Raw genomic sequence first — 21,035 nt, forward strand, 5'->3', positions numbered from 1 at the left:
GACTGATTGGATCTCCTTGCAGTCCAAGGGACTCTTCAAGAGTCTTCTCCAATACCACAGTTCAAAAGCATCAATTCTTCGGTGCTCAGCTTTCTTTATGATCCAGCTCTCAAATCTATACATGACTACTGGAAAAACCATTGACTAGATGGACCTTTGTCAGCAAAGTAATGTCTCTGCTTTTTAATATGCTGTCTAGGTTTGAAAAGCTAGAAAATATAGCTTTTCTTCCAAGGACCAAGCATCTTTTAATTTCATGGCTGTGGTCACCATCTGCAGTGATTTTGGAGCCCCAAAAAATAAAGTCTTTCACTGTTTGCATTGTTTCCCCATCTGTTTGCCATGAAGTGATGGAACTGGATTCCATGATCTTAGCTTTCTGAATGTTGACTTCTAAGCCAACTTTTTCACTCTCTTTCACTTTCATTAAGAGGCTGTTTAGTTCTTCTTCACTTTCTGCCATAAGGGTGGTGTCATCTGCATATCTGAGATTATTGATATTTCTCCCGGCAATCGCGATTCTAGCTTATGCTTCATCCAGCCCAGCACTTCACATGATATACTCTGCATATAAGTTAAATAAGCAGAGTGACAGTGTACATCACCTAAATGTACTCCTTTCCCAATTTCTCTGTTGTTCCATATCGAGTTCTAACTGTTGCTTCTTGACCTCCATAAAGATTTCTCAGGAGGCAGGTCAGGTGGTCTGCTATTCCCGTTTAAGAATTTTCCACAGTTTGTTGTGATCCACACAGTCAAAGGTTTGGTATAGTCAGTAAAGCAGGAGTAGATGTTTTTCTGGAACTCTCTTGCTTTTTCGATGATCCAACATGTTGGCAATATGATCTCTGGTTCCTCTGCCTTTGGATAAGGCAATGGCACCCCACTCCAGTACTCTTGCCTGGAAAATCCAATGGATGGAGGAGCCTGGTGGGCTGCAGTACATGGGGTCGCTAAAAGTCGGACACGACTGAGCGACTTCACTTTCTCTTTTCACTTTCATGCATTGGAGAAGGAAATGGCAACCCACTCCAGTGTTCTTGCCTGGAGAATCCCAGGGACGTGGAAGCCTGGTGGGCTGTTGTCTATGGGGTCACACAGAGTCCGACACGACTGAAGTGACTTAGCATCCTCTGCCTTTTCTAAGTGTGTGTGTGTGTGTGTGTGTGTGTGTGTGTGTGTGTGTGTATATATATATATATATATATATAACTTAAAAATTTTTGTGAACATTGTATTTCATCTGAATTTAAATGATAAAAGTATTATACCTGTCACTCAACTAAAAGGTTCTTTCAGTTCTTCAGGCTAGCCTTCCTTCAGAGGTAAATAAATAAGAAATAGATCACCTCACGCCTGTCAAAATGACTATCATCAGGAGGGTCACAAATAACAAATGATGGCAGGTCTGTGGAGAAAAGAGAACACTTGTACACTGTTGGTGGGTATGTAAATTTGATGTGGCCACTATGAAAAACAGTTTGGATGTTCCTCAAGACACTAAAAATACAACTACTGTATGACCCAGCAATTTTACTCCTGAGTATATATACAAAGGAAATGAAGATACTAATTTGAAAAGATGTATGCACCCAGTGTTCACAGCAGCATTATTTATACTAGTCTAGATATGGAAGCAACCTAAATGTCCATCAGCAGACGAATGGATAAAGATGTGTACACACACCCACAGTAAGTTGTTGTTTAGTTACTAAGTCATGTCTGACTCTTTTGCAACCCCATGGATTGTAACCTTTCAGGCTCCTCTGTCCATTAGATTTCCCAGGCAAGAATACTGGAGTGGGTTGCCATTTCCTCCAAGGGATCTTCCTGACCCAGGGATCGAATAAACATCTCCTGCATTGGCAGGTGGATATCACTGAGCCACCAGGGAAGTCCAGGAATACTAGTCAGCCATAAAAAAGAATGAAGTTTTGCCATTTACAATAATATGAATGTAGCTTAGTGAAATAGATCAGGAAGAGAAAGGCAAATACTGTATGTTGTCATATATGTGGAATCTAAAAAGTAAAATGTGAATATAACAAAAAAGAAACAAATTTACTAATACAAAAAACAAACTAATGGTTACCAGTAGGGAAGGACAAAAAAGGGTTAGAGGATTTAGAGATGCAAGCTATTATATGTAAAATAAATAAGCTACAAGGAATGGAGAATTTAGCCATATCATATTTTATCATAACTATAAATGGAATATGATCTTTAAAAATTATGAATTACTAGGTTATATACCTGAAAGTATATAGTATTATAAATCAATCATACCTCAGTTAAAAAAAGAAAGGAGGGACTTTCTGAAGGTCCAGTGGTTAAGCCACCACACTTCTGAAAGAGGGGGCTCACGTTCAGTCCCTGGATGGGGAACTAAGATCCCACATGCCCTGCAGCTTGGACAAAAATAAAAAGTGAAAGGAAGAAAAGGAATCATGTATTTAGATGTAATTTGTTTTTATAAAACCAGTGTTTGAACGTTTTCAGTATAGCTTAGCAGTCCAGTTTCTGTTGACAAATTTAGTTCAGGGTTAGGAGGGATAGTACATACCCGAACTCAATAGCCAACAGATATCTTAATCCTTTCCACCAGAAAGTACTGGTGGAAATTCCCAAGTGGCCCAGTGGTTAGGACTCTGAGCTTTCACCGTGGAGGGCACAGGTTATCTTGTTAGGGAACTAAGACCTATAAGCTGCATGGTGCAGCCAAAAAAAAAAAAAAAGATACTGGCCTTTTTAGTAAAGCCTTAGAGCTTCTTCTCTCCTATTTCCTCCTAATTCTTGTTCTTTAATAGCACAGTTATCTTGTACTTGTTTACATTCTTCCTGTGCTTTAAAATTATTTTTTAAATTATTATTTTTTGGTTGCACTGGGGTTTTGTTGCTGCGTGGGGGCTGTCTCTGTTTCCAGGGGGCTACTCTTGGTTGCACAGGCTTCTCATTGCAGTGGCTTCTCTTGTTGCAGTGCACAGGCTCTAGGCATGGGCATGGTAGTTGTGGCACACAGGCTTAGTTGCCCCATGGCATTGTGGGATCTTCCCGGACCAGGAATTGAACCTGTGCCCTGTGCATTGGCAGGTGGATTCTTATCCATTGTACCAGGGAAGTCCCTCTTCCTGTGTTTTTGGTATGATGTTTTCTTTTAATTAATATTTTTCTTTGAAATAGCAGGAGGGTTTACTCTTACGCTACATTGTTCTTCTGGCTGAGACTGCGCAAAGCTCAGAGTTCTTCAGACAAAGCCTGACCAGTACTACATTGTTCTAGCAAATGTTGATCTACTCATTCTTCTGACAAAGGATGGTCAACTTCTAGTTCTGACAAGGACTGGTAACTTTTCTAGGTTGCTTCCTGAATCTTTCCTCTTTAGCTAATTAGAGATATTTCAAATGATCAGGATATAAATCTGTAAATTGAGATTCCTTTGAGGTTTAAGCCTTCATCTTCTGCCATAGCAATTTCTTACTATGTTGCTGACTTTTTAGTTTTCTTCAAAATGTAAAGCTTTCCCTTGCTAGGAAAGGAGCTTTCCTTGTGAACTTTCCCCACAGAGGTCTATAGATGATTGGTGGTTAGGTCACCACGTTTTCTGTTTCAGGTTCTTATTTCTGAATCCGACCGGTAAAACTCATTTGCCGTATGTCCCAAAACTCCTTGTTCGCCACCTTGCTGCTGACCTCACCCTGGCCACATATTTAAAGTTTTATTAGAACACAGTCATGCCCGTTCATCGTGTTTTGTCTCTGGCTACCTTTGTGCCACAATGGCGGAGTTGAGTAGTTGTAGCAGAAATTGAATGGCCTACAAGCCTAAAATATTTATTATATGGCCCTTTAAGAAAGTTTGTTGAACAACAAGAACCTCCTGTATAGCACGGAGAACTATATTCAATGTCTTATAGTAACCTATTATGGACAAGAAACTTGAAAAAGTGTGTGTGTATATGTATTGCAATCACTTTGCTCTACACCTGACCTGAGTCATTGTAAATCCACTATACTTCAGTTAAAGAAAAAAAAGAAATTTTGCTGATCCCTGACCTAAGATAAGAGCTTTCAGATGTTTTGGCCACAGAGTGCTGTTTCTAAGTGGAATCTTAAGAAGTCTAATGTGTGAAAATAGATACAAGAACAGTTCTTGTCACTGGGTAACAAGTAGGAGGAGCTAGAACCCCACAGACTTGACCGTTAATCTCTCCTTGGATGCTGGAGTACCTTCTTGAAACCTCAAATGCTCCTTGAAGTAGAGTTTTTTAAAAATAGAGTGTTTGAGAAGATTCTCTTCAAAAAGAGGTGACCACTTAAGCATGCTTCCCAAAATACTTTCTTAGTGGAAAGGTAAAGACTTAACTATGGGACGTAAGTTTAACCTTTCTGAGTCTTAAAATTGACTTGTGTAAAGTTGAGACTAGAATCCGTAAATGGAGTCCTACATTATAAACCAGTTAACAGATGGTAACTGGACAAAGGTGGTGATCATTTCACAGTGTATACCAATGTCAAATCGTTATGTTGTCCACCTGAAACTAATGTTATGTCAGTTACACTTAAATTTTTAAAAATTAAACAACACAATTAATGAAACCCAGTTAATGAAAACATCTCAACTAATGAAGAGCTACACTAAAAACTTCGTTTTTAACAAAACCATTCCTAGTTAACATTCTTGGCAAAGAAACAGCAGGCTGAGCGTTAGCATATTTGTCATTTGACCTAACTTAAAAAAGCATGAATCCTTGGGGGTTTATCACACTACTCCTTCTACTTCTGTGTATGTTTGAAAATTTTCACAATTAAAAAGTTTGAAAAAACACTCTCCCCCCACCAAAAAAGAAAGAAACCATTTTGAGGAATAGGTGTAGTCTGGGAAATCAGCAGACAGTTTACCTCTAAGATAAAAGAATATTAAAAAAAATTACAGATACACAGAGAAGCATAAATCGTGATATTTTCCAGCAAATGTTCCCATACCTTTTCTGTTTTTGTGGCTTTGAATTTTTATTTAGGAAAAGAATCACATAATATTGTTTTTATTTCATAACTTATGCTCTCAGATGGCAGTTAAGCAGGGAAACCAGCTGCAGATGCAAGTCCATGAAGGGTGTCGTGTTGGCGAAGAAGCCCCACCTCCCACTGGAACAGAAAAACGACTAGTTGCTAGGACAGGAAAGAAGCCACTTGCACATTATTCTTCAGTGGTGAGAGTCTTGGGGTCAGACATGAAGACCCCAGAGGATCCTGCAACGCAGGTACGAAGGGAACGACCTATGTCCATGATTTTTCTGACCTGTGTTTCATTGTCTCTGGTCTAAGATTTGAGCTGTTCTTCAGAGGTTTGGGAGTTAATTGTGACCGTCTCTCTGACTTTTTGAACTGGTAACAGTGGTTACTTCTGGAGAGGACCATGAATAGGGTGACATTTTTCTTATACTTTTTCATGCTCATTTTTAAAACTATACGTTAATATTATTTGACAAAAGAAACCTCAAAATAATACATTATAGGACAATTACTTTAAACAGAAGAAAAAAAGTATCTTGGATTTGTGTTTATTTGCAGCAGCTTCCACCTGCTCCACATAATCCAGACCAGCCTCAAGACAAGCCCCCTGACTGGTTCACAAGCTACCTAGAGACAGTGAGTGTTCTTTCCAGCTTGGGTTTAGCAGCAGTGTTGGCACAGATGGATTGTTGACGAGATAGAAAGATAGTTCCAGAGGGCTGCTGCCTCTGGTGTAGGTGAATGAAGAATGGTAGCTAATAATTTCCAAACTACAGCAGTTCTAGTCAAGAAAGTTCCTGGCTTTTGCAGTGATGTACTAGAAAAGGGGTGAGTTTAAGGATGTAAGGGAAAGAGACAAATTTCTGTCCTTGAGAAGGAAGTGTTAAAAATTTATTCATCAAAGGGCTTCTTGATATTTGCTTTGAAGCCACTTTAGCTGTGGAAGGATTAGACTTTTTTTTTGCTATGTTTCTGTCCATTCATTCTGTATCTATTATCTGATTATTGTGTTCTTATACCAGAGATGGTGAGGTTTCAGGTTTATTTTATATTTTCGTGCCTTTTTCCAGTCTTGGAACTGAGAGAATTCCGCCCCCTCCCTTCCCCCTGCTTTTTCTGTATTCTAGTTCAGAGAGCAAGTGGTTAAAGAAACGGTTGAAAAGCTTGAACAGAAATTACATGAGAAGCTTGTCCTCCAGCATCCATCCTTAGGTTCGTGTCCCTCAGAAGTTTCAATGCCTGTTTCAGAGGAAACACTGTTTTTGCCAGAAAACCAGTTCAGCTGGCATATTGCTTGTAGCAGCTGCCAAAGGAGTATCGTGGGTGTGCGCTACCAGTGCAGGTAAAGCAATAGCTTGGGAATGAACACCCCTTAGAGCGGGAGGTTCTAATGTTCTGGGGGATAAAGGGTGTACTTACTCTGAGCATCAGACACAGCAGCTCTATATTGAAAACAAGCTACTCTTCACCCACAAGAGAAAATAACTATTTGAAGAGTGAATAATTAGATTGCTGTGTTCAGGTATACGTTTGAATTGAGAGAGCCAGACAGAATTAAGTTCCCCAAAACGAAATTGGATCCCCAAGGGTTGTCTCCCTATTCCAAACGCTTTCATATCTTTCCTCCCATTGATTGTCCTTTGAAGTAGGTATAGATGAAGTGTCACCATCTTCACTGATTCATGAGGATTGAGACATGGCATGAGTGGGTGGCATGCTCAGGCTCCCACCTCAGTGGTGATAGAGCAAATATATGGAAGTCTGGGTCCTTATCTTCTGACCTCAGGTCCTTCCCACTGTGCCATTCCTTTCCTCACAGCCTCTGCCCATCCTACAATATCTGCGAAGATTGTGAATCAGGGCCGTATGCCCATGACTCCAATCATGTCCTGCTGAAGTTGCGGAGACCTGTTGTGGGTTCTTCTGAACCGTTTTCTCACTCGAGGTTCTCTACTCCTCGTCTTCCTGCTGCTCTGGAACAGGCCAGGTAAAACCATATATATATGGGGTGTTTGTTCTCTGGTTGGCTTCTTGGTTTTGGTGACAGGGTGGGATCACAAAACTAAACAGTCTCCTGGACTTCCCTTGCAGTCCATCCATTGGTTAGGACTCTGCACATCCATTGCAGGGAACACAGGTTTGATCCCTGGTTGAGGAACTGAGCTCCCACGAGCCATGTGGCACAGCCATAAAAAGACCAAAGAATCTCCTTAGTTCCAGCTCCTTTCCAGTTGATGTGCGGTGACAGGGATAATTATCCAGAGCTAATGAGATGGAAACCAGAACTGCAGAAAGAAATTAAGAAACTAAACTAGAAGCAGACACTGATGAAGACCACAGGTGGCTCTGAATAGCTTCAAGGTTTATTTGTGAGATTTGTATTTTAAGACTTTTTTTTTTTAATCTCACAGGCTCCAGAAGCAAGTTGATAAGAACTTTCTTAAAGCAGAAAAGCAAAGGTTGCGAGCTGAGAAGAAACAGCGTAAAGCAGAGGTCAAGGAACTTAAAAAGCAGCTTAAACTCCACAGGAAGATTCATCTATGGAATTCGCTTCATGGGCTGCAGAACCCCAAATCTCCTTTGGGTCGACCCGAGAGCCTGCTGCAGTCAAACACCCCGATGTAAGCCCAGGGCCAGGGCAGGAGCCAGAGCTTTAGGTCCAGCCATCTAAAACTGGAACTTAAGCCAACTTCTGTTTTATTTATTATTGCTAACTCCTAACTCTCAAACTCTTAAAACTTCCCATTTTCTGATCTTTGTGTTCTTAAAGGGTGGTTTGCTAGTTATCTTTGACACTTCCTTTGTTGGCTTCTTCAGAAAAACAGAAACCAGTAAGGTTCAGAAACTGGTGTAATCTCTTTTTACTGCAAACAGTCTGGATTTGAAGCAAAAGGAACAAATGTTTTAAGAGCCCAACTCTCTAGTTGTGGTATTTATGGACCCTTTCAGTTATCCTCACCATAGCTTTTTAACTTAGGAGTTAGGTCCCCTTGTTTTGTTCTTTCAGCTGTGCCATAGGGGAGGTAGGATCTTAGTCCACTGACCAGTGATCAGACCCGTACTCCCTACAGTGGAAGCATGGAGTCCTAACCACTAGACTGCCAGGGAATTCCTTGGGTCAGCTTGTTTTCTTAAAAAATGTTAATAGTTTGTTCTTGTTGTTGTTGGAGGGTTTTTTGCACCACATGAAGCTATCGGGTTCTTAGTTCCCAGACCAGGGATCGAACCGAGGCCCTCAGCAGTGAAAGCAACGAATTCTAACCACTGGACCGTAAGGGAATTCCCATTATAAAGCAGATGCACTAGTATGCCCTCCAGGGTCATGGTCTGCATATTGAACCACATATTGGATATTCAGAATACATCACACCCAACACAAGTAGTTAAATATCTAAATTTCTGTTCAGGCTCCCTCTGCAACCCTGTGCCCCAGTTATGCCAACACTCAGTGCAGCGTTTGTGGATGAGAATTTGCCTGATGGGACTCATCTCCAGCCAGGAACCAAGTTTATCAAACACTGGAGGATGAAAAATACAGGAAATGTCAAGTGGAGCACAGACACAAAGGTAGTTTTCCCCACAAAGTGTGAATGTGAAGTGGTTGAAATGGCAGAGTGTTTAACTGACAGACTTTCTTTCTCCTGTTACTATTCTTTTCAGCTCAAGTTCATGTGGGGAAACCTGACTTTGGCTTCTACCGAAAAGAAGGATGTTTTGGTTCCCTGCCTAAAGGCTGGCCATGTGGGAGTCGTGTCTGTGGAGTTCATTGCCCCAACCTTGGAGGGGACATACACTTCCCATTGGCGTCTTTCTCACAAAGGCCAGCAGTTCGGGCCTCGGGTCTGGTGCAGCATCATAGTGGATCCTTTCCCCTCCACAGAGAGCCCAGATAACAGTGAAAAGAGCATGATCAGCTCAAGCAGAGGTGATGAACTCCCCTGCCAGCAAGAGGTGAGCATTGGAAGGGCCTGTTCACAGCTGGTGGATCCTTCAGAAACCTGGGAAGGCCAGCTTCTTCCCTCCGCCCAAACACATCAGTGTGCTTATATTGGGCCTAGTCTTCTGGGACTTGGTGTGTCCTTCGAATCTGCGTGCAGGTGTCCCTCAGTGCTTAACCCTGGTTGTTACTTGGTGCACAGTTTTCTGATTTTTTTTTTTTTTTTGCTGCACTGGCTCGTCGATGCTGCACAGGCTTTCACTAGTGCAGTGAGTGGGGGCTACTCTTTATTGCGGTGCACTCACTGCAATGAGTTCTTTTGTTGTGGAACATGGGCTTCAGGAGTTTTGGGCACCAGTTTAGTGCTCCACGGCACGTGGGTTCTTCCAAGACCAGGGATCATACCTGTGTCCCCTTTGTTGGCAGGTGGATTCTTAACCAGTGGACCACCAGGGAACCACATGTTGTTTTAAGGCAACTTCCCTATTTACTGCTTAAATTTAAGTTACCCAGTGATGATATTCTGGTTTTGACTATTGTTATTATGGTTAATCTAAGTTACTATCATTAGGGGAAGCTAGATAAAGGGGGTAATTAGTAAACTCTCTGTACTCTTTCGGAGAAGGCAATGGCACCCTACTCCAGTACTTTTGCCTAGACAGTCCCATGGACAGAGGAGCCTGGTAGGCTGCAGTCCATGGGGTCGCTAGAGTCGGACACGACTGAGCGACTTCACTTTGACTTTTCACTTTCCTGCACTGGAGAAGGAAATGGCAACCCACTCCAGTGTTCTTGCCTGGAGAATCCCAGGGATGGGGAAGCCTGGTGGGCTGCCGTCTATGGGGTCGCACAGAGTCGGACACAACTGAAGCGACTTAGCAGCAGCAGCAGCTGTACTCTTTTTGCAGCTTTTTCACAGAAAAGTGTGAAATTAAAGCAAAAAGTTTTACTGTGTACAGTGCATTTGATTTTAGGGAGGCAGCCGTCAACTTGCTTTTTGAGTTCTGTTGAAGGCCAAAAATGTGTCCCAATGGTTTCTCTCCATAGGAAGCTTTTCTGGCTAAAGAAGAAATTCTGCCTGGTGAAACAACTGAGCAGACAGAAGGGCCAGGAACCCGCATCCCACAGAAGGCAAAGAATGCTCCCAGCAAGAGGGAGCTCTACATCCCATCTGTGGATCTTCTGACTGCCCAGGTGGAAGATTGAGCATTTTGAGGGGAAGGGACAGAAAGTCCTGGGGAACAAGTTCTTAACTTGTTGAAGGGAAGGGGGTAGAGCCGTCGATGGTTCCCAGGAAGTTAGAGATAGACCACTCTAATCTAGTGAGATGCATCAAATGGCAAGATCATCCCAGTGGAAACAAGTTTCTAAATTAAATGTTTCCTCTTTGAATTGGGAACTTATCTTGTGGTTCCCACAACTTCCCCTTCGCTGCCTCTTCTTTCTGGCTAACTGGTTCTCCTTCACCCCCACTGCATCTGCTTTCTCTCCCAGTGGCTATTTGAATGTTTGGTTCCCATTAACTCTTCTTGTTCTCACTTGACTGAGATGAGGCATGAATTTGAACACGAGTTGAATCTAGGATGATGTGGAGCTCAGTGGCCTTTAACACAAAGCATGGCTCTAGCATGTGTTGCAAGTAGCCTAACATGCCCTCCCCCCCTTTTTTTTTCAGGATCTGCTGTCCTTTGAGCTACTGGATATAAATATTGTCCAAGAGTTGGAGAGAGTGCCCCACAACACTCCTGTGGGTAAGACTGTCACTTGGTCCACCTTGTTTATTAACAGGCCCAATAGTATTGCCCCCCTGACTCTGGTAGTTACTGTGTCATTCTGAGGTATTAGTAGGCAAGGATTTCTCCCACAATGTGATATTAAAACTGCACCCATGGGCCCATTTTCCTTCATTTCCCTGTTGTCTGTCAGAGGCAACAATACAAGTTTGTACAGAGTTTCCCCACCGTAAAGGGACCCTCTTCTCCATTTCTCCTAGGTGTTTGTGTCCCTTTGTTACTTTACATTCATGGTTCTGTGTCTTGGTCATGGTCTTCCAAAGCCAAACAACTGTTTATGATCCTTCCTGTGTTGATTGACCTGAGATACTTGTGTACTTGATGGTCTGGAAAAATTCTTTACAACAGGCCTTGGAGCATACCTGGGTTTATTTTAGTTCTGCAAGTGGCAGGAAACCTAGAAGCTGCTGCTTCTGGACACTGAGTATTGATGATGCAATGCTTTTTCTTGGTTGATGGTTCTCCTATCTTCATTCTCCAGATATGACTCCCTGCATGTCTCCTCTGCCACATGACAGTCCTTTAATAGAGAAGCCAGGCTTGGGGCAGATACAGGAAGAAAGTGAAGGGGCGGGATTTAAAGCACTTCCTGGTAAGGGGTTAAATATTTATAAAGCATTTGCATCCTCCCCTTCCATACCACGCCCTGTTGTTATCCATACCTTCTACTAACCTTACCTTGGTGTGTGAACGGGTTTTCCATAGGATCTGATATTTTGAAGTCTCACCTTCACATAGCACAGACAGCAGTTATTCCTTGGCATCGTATCAGCATGGGGACGTGACTGGAGAAAGCTCTGCAACACTTTAAACACCAAGTGCAGACAAAAGTTCTGTCCTTTCCAGATTCCACAGTGTCAGTAAAGAAAAAGGCTGAGAACGTTTCTTCCATGGAGGAACCAGAAGATGATTTGAGTGGGACCCAGTTCGTGTGTGAGACTGTCATCCGATCCCTTACGTTGGATGCCGCCCCGGATCACAAACCACCTTGGAGACAGAAGTCCCCGCAGAGTGAGTGTCCCTGAAATTCCCAGACCTCACCCCACCCCCACATTGGGGTGATGCCTAACTTGTGATTGCCAGACCTGAGCAGGTAGAAATGCTCTTCTTTAATGAGAGTGGAGACAGGGGATCTTTGTTAGAGGTTGGATCATGGTTGGTTTTTTAGACTCTACATGTGCATCAGGAGCAAGGCAGCTCCTATAATTCATTTCTGCACTTTCCCAGGGGCTGAATTACAGCTGTACGCCACAGAGGAACAGCAGCCAACTGTGCTGCCTGGGTTCTGCAGTAAGGAGTCTTCGTGTAAGTGGATGGAGCCCCTCAGCAGAGAACCCTCCCCTACGCTCCCACTCCCATCTCCAGTAGCTGAGTTGTCTCATTTCTCCAAGGGCAACAGTCAGGAAATAGTGGGCAGAAGCAGGAGCACCAAGCTTAAGTTTCTCAGGGTTAAATTGTGCTGTAATAAATTTCTTTGTGGCAGAATTTCTAGAGGTCAGATAGGCAGAAGCAATTTCATGTATTTCAGATACTATCCAAACACTCAAATTTTAAAACTATGTATTTAAAAAATCTATATGTATTTCCACACACACATTTGAGTACAAATGGATAACAAAAAAAGTCTAAACAGAGTCTAGAAGGACTTACACCAAAATGTTCACAGTAGTTGTCTCAATAAGATTATTGGTAGTTTGTTGTTATTTTTTTTCTTAACTCATCCATGTTTTGCCAGTTTTCTGTCATGACTACTCATTACTTTGCAAAGAGGAGGAGGAAAGGAGTCAAAAGTACATAGTCCCTGCAGTACTTAGCACCAGATGTTTTCTCTTCTCATAGCCCTGTTAGCTAGTTTAGCAATTTCGATTTGAAACCATGCCAATATGATAGGGGCTTCTCTGATAGCTCAGTTGGTAAAGAATCCGCCTGCAATGCAGGGGACCCCTGGTTAGATCCTGGGTCGGGAAGATCCACTGGAGAAGGGATAGACTACCAACTCCAATATACTTGGTCTTCCCTTGTGGCTCAGCTGGTAAAGAATCCACCTGCAATGTGGGAGACCTGGGTTCAATCCCTGGGTTGGGAAGATCCCCTGGAATAAGGGAAAGGCCACCCACTCCAGTATTCTGGCCTGGAGAATGCCATGAATTGTATAGTCCTTGGGGTCACTCTGACAGTTATGTTAGCTGTCACCTGAAGGGGAAAAGGAAAAGGGCCTCCTTGTTTTAAGGTTCATAGTGTTCTCAGAAGCTTTATTGTTTCTGCTGACCTTGTTTTTATGAACTTTGGTTCTTCGCAGCTTCAGACTTTGAATATGGCCCTCTGGCTTGTCCCTCTCCTCTGGCTTTCATAATTATAGCTCATGACCCACAAGGCTTGGTATGGGGCAGGGTAAGCATGAGGGACTGTTCTTAGCTTGTACCTTAAAATTGGATGCTTTCACCCTTTAGTGAAATTTGCCTCACCTGAAGAGGGACCACTTGCAGACGAGAGGGAGGAGATTGTCCAAATTGCTGAAGAAGAGGCTATTGTGGAGGAAGAGGATGAGCTCAAAGATGAAGTTCGGAGTCAGTCCTCTGCTTCTTCAGAGGACTATATCATCATCCTGCCTGAGTGCTTTGACACCAGCCGCCCCCTGGGGGACTCCATGTACAGCTCTGCGCTCTCACAGCCAGGCCTGGAGCGAGGGGCTGAAGGAGAGCCTGGGATTGAGGCTGGGCAGGAACCAGTTGAGGCTGGGGAGAGACCCCTTGGAGGGGACAACCAGCCACAGGGGCACAACATCAATGACATCCTTATGACCTCACAGACTCTGGACACAGTGCCCCTAACCCCAGAGGTGGTGGGGCTTCCACCACAGCTGCCCAGGTACCATCTGTACCCCACTCTGCTGGGCTGTCCTTCAGAGGTGGAATAAAGAGAGAGGACTCAACCTGATCTCAAAACCTGTTTCTCTGTCAGCGGGGGCAATGGCGATTTCCCATAGTAAAGTCTGATGAATAAAAGTTGTACTTCCCAGTATTTGTGGATCCTGGATTTAAAGAAATACTTGCTTTAGTTAACCTTAATTAGCTGAGTAATTAGCAGGGGAGTGACCAGATTGCAGCCAGTCTTTCTAGCTTGACTGTGACTGAAGAGGAAAACAGAAGAGTGAGCTCTTCCCACCTGATCCCTAGATGCAGACATGTGCTCTGGATCAGCAGTGTGAAACCTCTGTAGAGAAGCTAGCTCTGCTGTGCGCTGTTTGCTGTTTCTCCACTGTTACCAGAGGTGCCTTCTCAACTTACTTTCAATATTATGTCTTTCTGAAAGGAGTCCTCCCAGTGCACAGCATCATGGTTCCCCAGGAGTGGATTTACCAGTTACCGCACCAGAAGTTTCTTCAGTCCCTGGTCAGATCAGAGAAGGTAATGACCTGCCTGAGCTTTCTCTCTGTGCTTTTTTTCATGGAAACCAGGTATAAGTAGGCACTCTGTGGTTCTTGGCAGTTTTGCGAAACTTGCCCTTTGACTTTTTCTGTGCTCCTCCCACCTACTCTTTTTGTTCTATCTTCTAGCTTAATATTTATTAGATGAGACCCCATAGAAGCTGGCATTGTGCTGTAGTGGAAAGAACACAGGTTTTGGAACCAGCCCAGTCTAGGTTCAGCCCCAGCTCTGCCTTTCCTCACTGTGTAACCTTGCAGTGGTTCAGCAGGTTGATAATACCTGAAGGTCTGTTTCCTCATCTACAAAATAGAATAGCACCTTGGAGTTGTGAGTAGACCCTCAAAGTGGCGTCCCTCTCTTCCTCAAAAAACAAAACCTGGACTTCGGGCGGCCCAATGATTTAAGACTCTGCATCCAATGCAGGGGGCACAGGTTGAATCTCTGATCAAGGAACTAAGAGCCCACATGGCATGTGGTGCGGCCAAAAAATTAAAGGCTTGAAATGTTGTGATCAGATTGTTACCTGCCTCAGAAATAGCCCTGCTGGGAGTTAGGAAATCCAAGGCATTTCTAGATGCTGCATCTAACCAACAGCTCTCTTGCTTTTAGAGCTCAGAGGCCCCTCAGGACTTGTAAACAGCAGACCGAAGAGCTATGACCACTCAAGGTAACTGGACCTTGCCTGTGTAGCCTCTTCTTCGAAGCAGGTGGATGTCCTAGCCTCTCAGAGCACGTGCCTCCTCCTCAGAGTGACGGAGGAAAGCCATCATCCCTTCTTGTTCTTATTTCTCTGGAAGCTCGTGAGCAACCCTGAACAGAGGGCTAACGTTGATGTTTGAGAGTGTTGCCAGTCCAGACGGAAGAAGCGCCCTAAGGTTCAATTCCTGCTTAGTAACAGAGGAGGGCAGGAAGGTCCAGCCCATTGTGCGTCTCGTAACTTGTTCTTAGACACACCTGCCTCTCTGCTCCTAGTCGTCTCAAGGCAGTGTCAAGTTGGGCCCCTCCCCGTATACAGTGTTCAGAAAATCACATTTCCTTTGGGAGATGTTTCCTCTGACATGGTAACTGAGCAGACACACTGCCAGTACCTCACTGCGCCCTTGACCACATTAATTTTCCACTGGGGCTGAAAGCTGGCATGCTAACCAGAGTGACATGTTTTCTGCAGTGCCCATATCTTGTAACAGTAAGAACTGAGCCCTACGTCAGACCTAGATTTGTAACTATAAAACTGATAGGAAAACAGTCACACACTCATTTTACATTTGATTTTCTTTCCTCCAGGAAATCTCATTTCCTTTCCAGAATGAGAACCCAGATTATCTTGTAGGAAGATAATAATTAGTGTTTCTTAGGGAGATAACTTGGCTTTCCTCCTCAGGCACCACCACCACCATCACGGGAACAGCATTGCTGGAGGACTGGTAAAGGGGGCTTTGTCTGTTGCTGCCTCTGCATACAAGGCCTTGTTTGCTGGACCACCAGTCACCGCACAGGTCAGTGTATGTTTTATTTTCCTGAACCAAATCCAAGTCACTAGTGAAAACAGTGGCATCTGCCTGGGCTGGAGAGAGTCGCACATCATCATAGAAAGCATGAGCTTCAAGTTTAGTCTTCTTTTAATTGGAGGATAATTGCTTTACAATGTGTGTTGGATTCTGCCGTGTAGCAGCCAAGAATCAGCCATAAGTACATGTATGTCCCCTCTCTCTTGGACCTCCCTCCCATTCCCCCATCCCATCCTACGCTTCTAGGTTGTCACCAGGTTGAACTCCCTGTGCTGTACAGCAGCTTCCCACTAGCTATGTATGTTTCTTAATATGATGACATACATGTTTCAGTGCTGCTCTCAATTTGTCTCACCCTCTCCTTCCATAAGTCTGTTCTCTGTGTCTGCGTCTCTGTTCCTGCCCTACACATAGGTTCATCAGTACCATCTTTCTAGAGTCCACATATATGTGTTAATATACAATATTTGTTTTCCTCTTTCTGACTTCACTCTGGATAACAGGCTCTAGGTTCATCCATCTCTCTAAAACTGCCTCAGATTCGTTCCTTTTTATGGCTCAGTAATTCCATTGGATATATGTATCACAAAACTTAGTCTTTGATTAAAACACAAAGACTTGGCCACTTTCCTCTTATATGACTTTGGCTAAGTTTAGAGAGGAAAGAAAAAAGACCTAATGTTTGTTGCAGACCTAGTATGTGTGTGGAGCTCTCCCAGGTGCTAGTGCTACAAGAGGAATCAGACACTAGTTCCTGCCCAAAGTGGTGGGAAACAAGTGAAGTAAACAGACGTTTGTCTATGAAACTTTTGAAAATTGCAAAGCACTATAGAATTTAAGGAATCTTTCATCTAATTAAAAAAAAACACACATTTATTGTGCAGTGTAAGATACTATGCCAGTTTTCTCAGACCAGTGGAACACCGTAATCTGATAATTGGCCCCACAGTGCAGCACAGGAAGGCTTCCTGGTAGATGATGCCTGAAGTCATCCTAAAAGTGTTTGCTAGGAATCAGAGTCAGAAAGGGTAGACAGACAGTAGCTCTGGAAATGTGAGCCTGGAAGGTAAATTTGTTCTGAGAAGAGAAAGAAAAGAAAAGACCAGTGATGTAGGTGGGATGCTGTGTTAAGTGATTTGGATTTTATTTTAGAACCTGTGGGCAGCCTCTGAAGGATTTTAGGGAAGTAATTAACATGATCAGATTTGTTCTTTGTAAGATCACTCCACTCCATAGTGTGGAGGCTGAGGGAGCCTTAAGAAATCCAGCTGAGAATCCACGTGTAAGAAGAAAAGAAAGGTAGAAGAGAAATAGAAATGGCAGAACTTGGAGGCCATAAGGGTAAAAAGTTTCTGGTTTAGGTAGTCAGTGAAACATTCATTAAGAGAGGATATATAAGAAGGGTATATTTGGGCAGGAGGAAAAGAAAATCAAGTCGGTTTGGGACTGGTGTTGAATTTGAGACCCAGGTCAATTTATCCAGAGTATAGTTGGATTTATACATTTGAATTACAGAGAAAAGAAGTTTGGCCTGGAAATGAAGTCATTTATGTACAAGATATAACAGGAGCCACAGATTAGATAAAATTTTCCAGGAAGAATGGATAAAGGAAGGAGCAGCCTCTAAGGATCATGGAAAGAAAGAGTGCTCTGCAAAGAAGACTGAGAACTAGGAGGAGAATGAGGAAGGGAAGGGAGTTCTACGCTGGAGCTTAGGGAAGGGAGTTTTAATGAGGAGGGCATGGCCAGCAGTGTCAGGTGCTGCAGAGGAGTGTGAAGGAGCAGAGAGGACTTTAAGAGTACAACTGTGCCTCACTTTCAGATAGCTGGACTATACAAAGGGAAAAGGAGAGTGAAAGCTGGGACATGTAATGTGGAGGGAGACATTTTTAAAGGTGAGCCAGTAGCAAAGGAAGTTAACAATCAAAATGAGAGAGGTTAATTAGTAGAAAAATGTTTCCGAGGTGACGAGAGGTAATGAGATACAAAGTAAGGTTCATTCAGGATTAACCTGGAAAGGAGGATGGATAACTTACTCTGAAATAGAAGGGAACAGTAGAAGAGAGAAATACCAGAGACAGTGCTCAACATATTGACATGCTTTCTTTTCCTAATCCATTCAGTTCAGTTGCTCAGTTGTGTCCGATGCTTTGTGACCCCATGAACTGCAGCACGCCAGGCCTCCCTGTCCATCACTAACTCCCAGAGTTTACTCAAACTCATGTCCATTGAGTCAGTGATGCCATCCAACCATCTCATCCTCTGTCGTCCCCTTCTCCTCCTGCCCTCAGTCTTTCCCAGCATCAGGGTCTTTTCAAATGAGTCACTTCTCTGCATCAGGTGGCCAGAGTATTAGAGTATCAGCTTCAACATCAGTCTTTCCAACGAACACTCAGGACTAACCTTCTTTAGGATGGACTGGTTGGATCTCCTTGCAGTCCAAGGAACTCTAAAGAGTCTTTTCCAACACCACAGTTCAAAAGCATCAATTCTTCAGCACTCAGCTTTCTTTATGGTCCAACTCTCACATCCATACATGACTACTGGAAAAACCATAGCCTTGACTAGACGGACCTTTGTTGACAAAGTAATGTCTCTGCTTTTTAATATGCTGTCTAGGTTGGTCATAACTTTCCTTCCAAGGAGTAAGCGTCTTTTAAGTTCATGGCTGCAGTCACCATCTGCAGTGATTTTGGAGCCCAGAGAAATAAAGTCAGCCACAGTTTCCACTGTTTCCCCATCTATTTGCCATAAAGTGATGGGACTGGATGCTATGATCTTAGTTTTCTGAATGTTGAGCTTTAATCCACTCAAACACCTGCAAAATACTAGCTAACCTGTGTCTCTCTCTTTTCTTTTTTTTTGATAAGAAAATTGGTACTCAACACAGCTGTTAAGTAAATAAGAGGGTGTTCCAAGTATTCGGAGGATTTAGGAAGGTTATGAGCTTGGTCCAAAGAGGAAAGTAAAAATAAAAGATTAAGTAAATTAGCAATAAAGAATTGCTATTCTTTATTTAAAAAAAAAAAAAGCCAAGAAGGTTGCCCAGGATATCATTTCCTGAGCAGTTTCTGGTCCAGCTCCTTTGCGTATTTGATTAAATTTCCCAGACTTTTTTCTAGTAACAGCTCTTCTTCTCCTTGGCCCATCATCATGATCACCTTTATCTTCACAGGTTTTCCAGAGTGTGTTTGCATCTCTTCCTTCATCTAGTTCTAAAGACAGTTCATTTGTTACCTGGTTTGGGATACAAACATGCCTCATCCAAAATAGAGTTTTCCCAGTCCTTCTTATCCCCTCAAAAGACCCTTTGGTATTGGGTGGACAGGAGTGCCATAGTCTTGCACCTAATTACCTAGTGTTTTGAATAAATCTGGAAAGATTAGAATTACTCAACAAAATAATACAGATTTTTACTGAAACTGTTTTTCTGCTTTTCTTGACTCTACACAGCCAATAGTTTCTGAAGATCAGACAGCAGCCCTGATGGCCCATCTCTTTGAAATGGGATTCTGTGACAGGCAGTTGAACCTAAGGCTGCTGAAGAAACACAATTACAACATCCTGCAGGTGGTGACAGAACTCCTTCAGGTCAACAACAACGACTGGTACAGCCACCGCTACTGAGGAGTGGCCTCGTATTAAATAACTTTGCCTGCTGCTCAGAGATGATCTTTATTCTGTTGGGGCATGGGGTAGAGAGCCTTGCTTATTTTTTAATCTGATGAATCTATAATAGAGCCCATCATTGAACTATCCAGACAGTACCTGCCATTGCAGTATTTTTTGGAGCAAATCAAAAACCAGAACTTAAATTTTCACAGTAGACATTAGGTGAATTGTAGGAAGAGCATTTTTCAGTTGATTTGGATAAAGCTCCTTTCTCTGTTTTAGTGCACTGAAGAGTATAACTTAAACTTCCTATAGAACCATTTTTCTTTCTGCTTGTACTGAAGTTGAGTATTTTTCTTTGCTTAACGTGGATGTTTTTATGGGGATATCTGTTGTCAGTTTTTAAAAGGAATTAACCTTGGAAGTTGTTTTCCAGAATTATTCTCATAATTTCTCTAACCTATCCCAAGCTTAAATAGCTATGTGGTATTAAAATGACACCTAGAACGTGATAGGAATTTTGTTACTCTTCCCGTTTCAAGTAGAAAGTCATTTCTCTGCAAGTCTCGGAAATCAGCACTGTTGTTTTCTAAAGACCCCACTGATGCGTTGAAGTATATCCACCTTCCACGTCTCTGCACTTCTGAGTAAGGAGCGGGGAGTGTGCTAATTAACCCACCAGCACCTGTTGAACAGTGTCTGTTGTAGCAATTTTGCATACATTTGTATTTTATTTAAGGGAAAAAATTTAGGTAGTGTGAAATATTTTGCTAATCCTATAAAGAAGGAAAGAAAACTCTTCTATTAAAGGAAAAAGTAAATTTAACAGTTACCTTTTTTCTTTATGTCAGGGGGTAGGTCTTATTTACAGTAGAGTGGGCAAGGGCTGTATAGAAACATGAGAAAACTGAACTTTATTATGTGAATCTCAGTAAAATTCAGGTGCAGGCAGATGAGTGGGTGTGAGGCTTTGAAATGGGATTCAGGAAGTCCTGAATGTCTCTTGAATGTTTGAAATCTGTTCAAGAGAACTTAGAACAAGAAAAAGAGGCTGTTTTACAAAACTTGGATGGGGAGCAAACTCACAGAAAAAAGTTTTGGTTTAATTTAACCCCAGGGTGAGTGGGGAAAGAGCTTGCTTACAAAGGTCCAAAGTCCTCACTCTGGTTATAGAAAGGAGTCTTGGGTACAGCTGGTAAAGAGATAACAAAAAACACTAAAGATTTTAGTCATAAAAACTGCTTGCAGAAAAAGAAGAAATCTGACCCCCCCCCCCCCCCCCCCCCCCCCCGCCCCAGCCCGAAGGGGGAAGGATAATAGTATTATATAACCTGGTTGGTATTACAATGAATGATGATGTAATCATTAGCCATAATGATGTTTATTTACAGTATAACTCTTGAATGCTATTAAATAGGCCAGGATTCAGACTGCAAGCCAACCAGGCTGTTCGTTATTTAAAACGTTTTTATGGAGCCTTCTGGGTAGAGGCTGAGCGGCCGGTTGTGTGTAATTAATTGGGGTTGATTTGGGACGGGATCTGTCTTGACCATCTGAGTCGTATTGTAAGGGTCCAGTCGTCTGTCCCATTGTACTTGTACGTAACCGCTTAAAGAATGGTGAAATAAACTTTGAAACTCTTACCTGCCCTGGCTGGTACCTTCGTCCAGGACCTCGCGTGGTCCTTGAAGAGCTGAGAAACGTTCTGGCCGCTGTGTTCAGAGAGGCGGGCCCTGGGAGGGAGG

General features: G+C 42.9%; 1 protein-coding gene across 5 annotated transcripts in view; it reads left to right on the top strand.

Annotated features, from left to right (window-relative positions):
* NBR1 (NBR1 autophagy cargo receptor) overlaps positions 1-20,933 on the top strand; it is a 29,098-nt gene extending 8,165 nt beyond the window's left edge. For 2 of the 5 annotated variants that reach the window (XM_005220724.4, XM_059878024.1), the window contains exons 6-22: positions 5,066-5,260; positions 5,571-5,648; positions 6,140-6,354; positions 6,832-6,999; positions 7,424-7,633; positions 8,420-8,579; positions 8,673-8,963; positions 9,997-10,143; positions 10,625-10,700; positions 11,224-11,334; positions 11,589-11,753; positions 11,970-12,047; positions 13,193-13,610; positions 14,055-14,149; positions 14,780-14,837; positions 15,552-15,666; positions 19,132-20,933. In XM_005220724.4, coding sequence (XP_005220781.1) covers positions 5,066-5,260; positions 5,571-5,648; positions 6,140-6,354; positions 6,832-6,999; positions 7,424-7,633; positions 8,420-8,579; positions 8,673-8,963; positions 9,997-10,143; positions 10,625-10,700; positions 11,224-11,334; positions 11,589-11,753; positions 11,970-12,047; positions 13,193-13,610; positions 14,055-14,149; positions 14,780-14,837; positions 15,552-15,666; positions 19,132-19,305 — 2,754 coding nt within the window. In that variant the 3' untranslated portion in view covers positions 19,306-20,933. Of the gene's footprint in view, positions 1-3,196; positions 3,343-5,065; positions 5,261-5,570; positions 5,649-6,139; positions 6,355-6,831; positions 7,000-7,423; positions 7,634-8,419; positions 8,580-8,672; positions 8,964-9,996; positions 10,144-10,624; positions 10,701-11,223; positions 11,335-11,588; positions 11,754-11,969; positions 12,048-13,192; positions 13,611-14,054; positions 14,150-14,779; positions 14,838-15,551; positions 15,667-19,131 lie in introns of those variants that run through there. The other 3 variants (XM_059878025.1, NM_001100367.2, XM_010816243.4) reach the window with 3 other exon arrangements.
* The last annotated feature ends 102 nt before the right edge of the window (positions 20,934-21,035 follow it).

This window comes from Bos taurus, chromosome 19 (assembly GCF_002263795.3).
Source record: "Bos taurus isolate L1 Dominette 01449 registration number 42190680 breed Hereford chromosome 19, ARS-UCD2.0, whole genome shotgun sequence".
In the NCBI taxonomy this organism is placed as follows: domain Eukaryota; kingdom Metazoa; phylum Chordata; class Mammalia; order Artiodactyla; family Bovidae; genus Bos; species Bos taurus.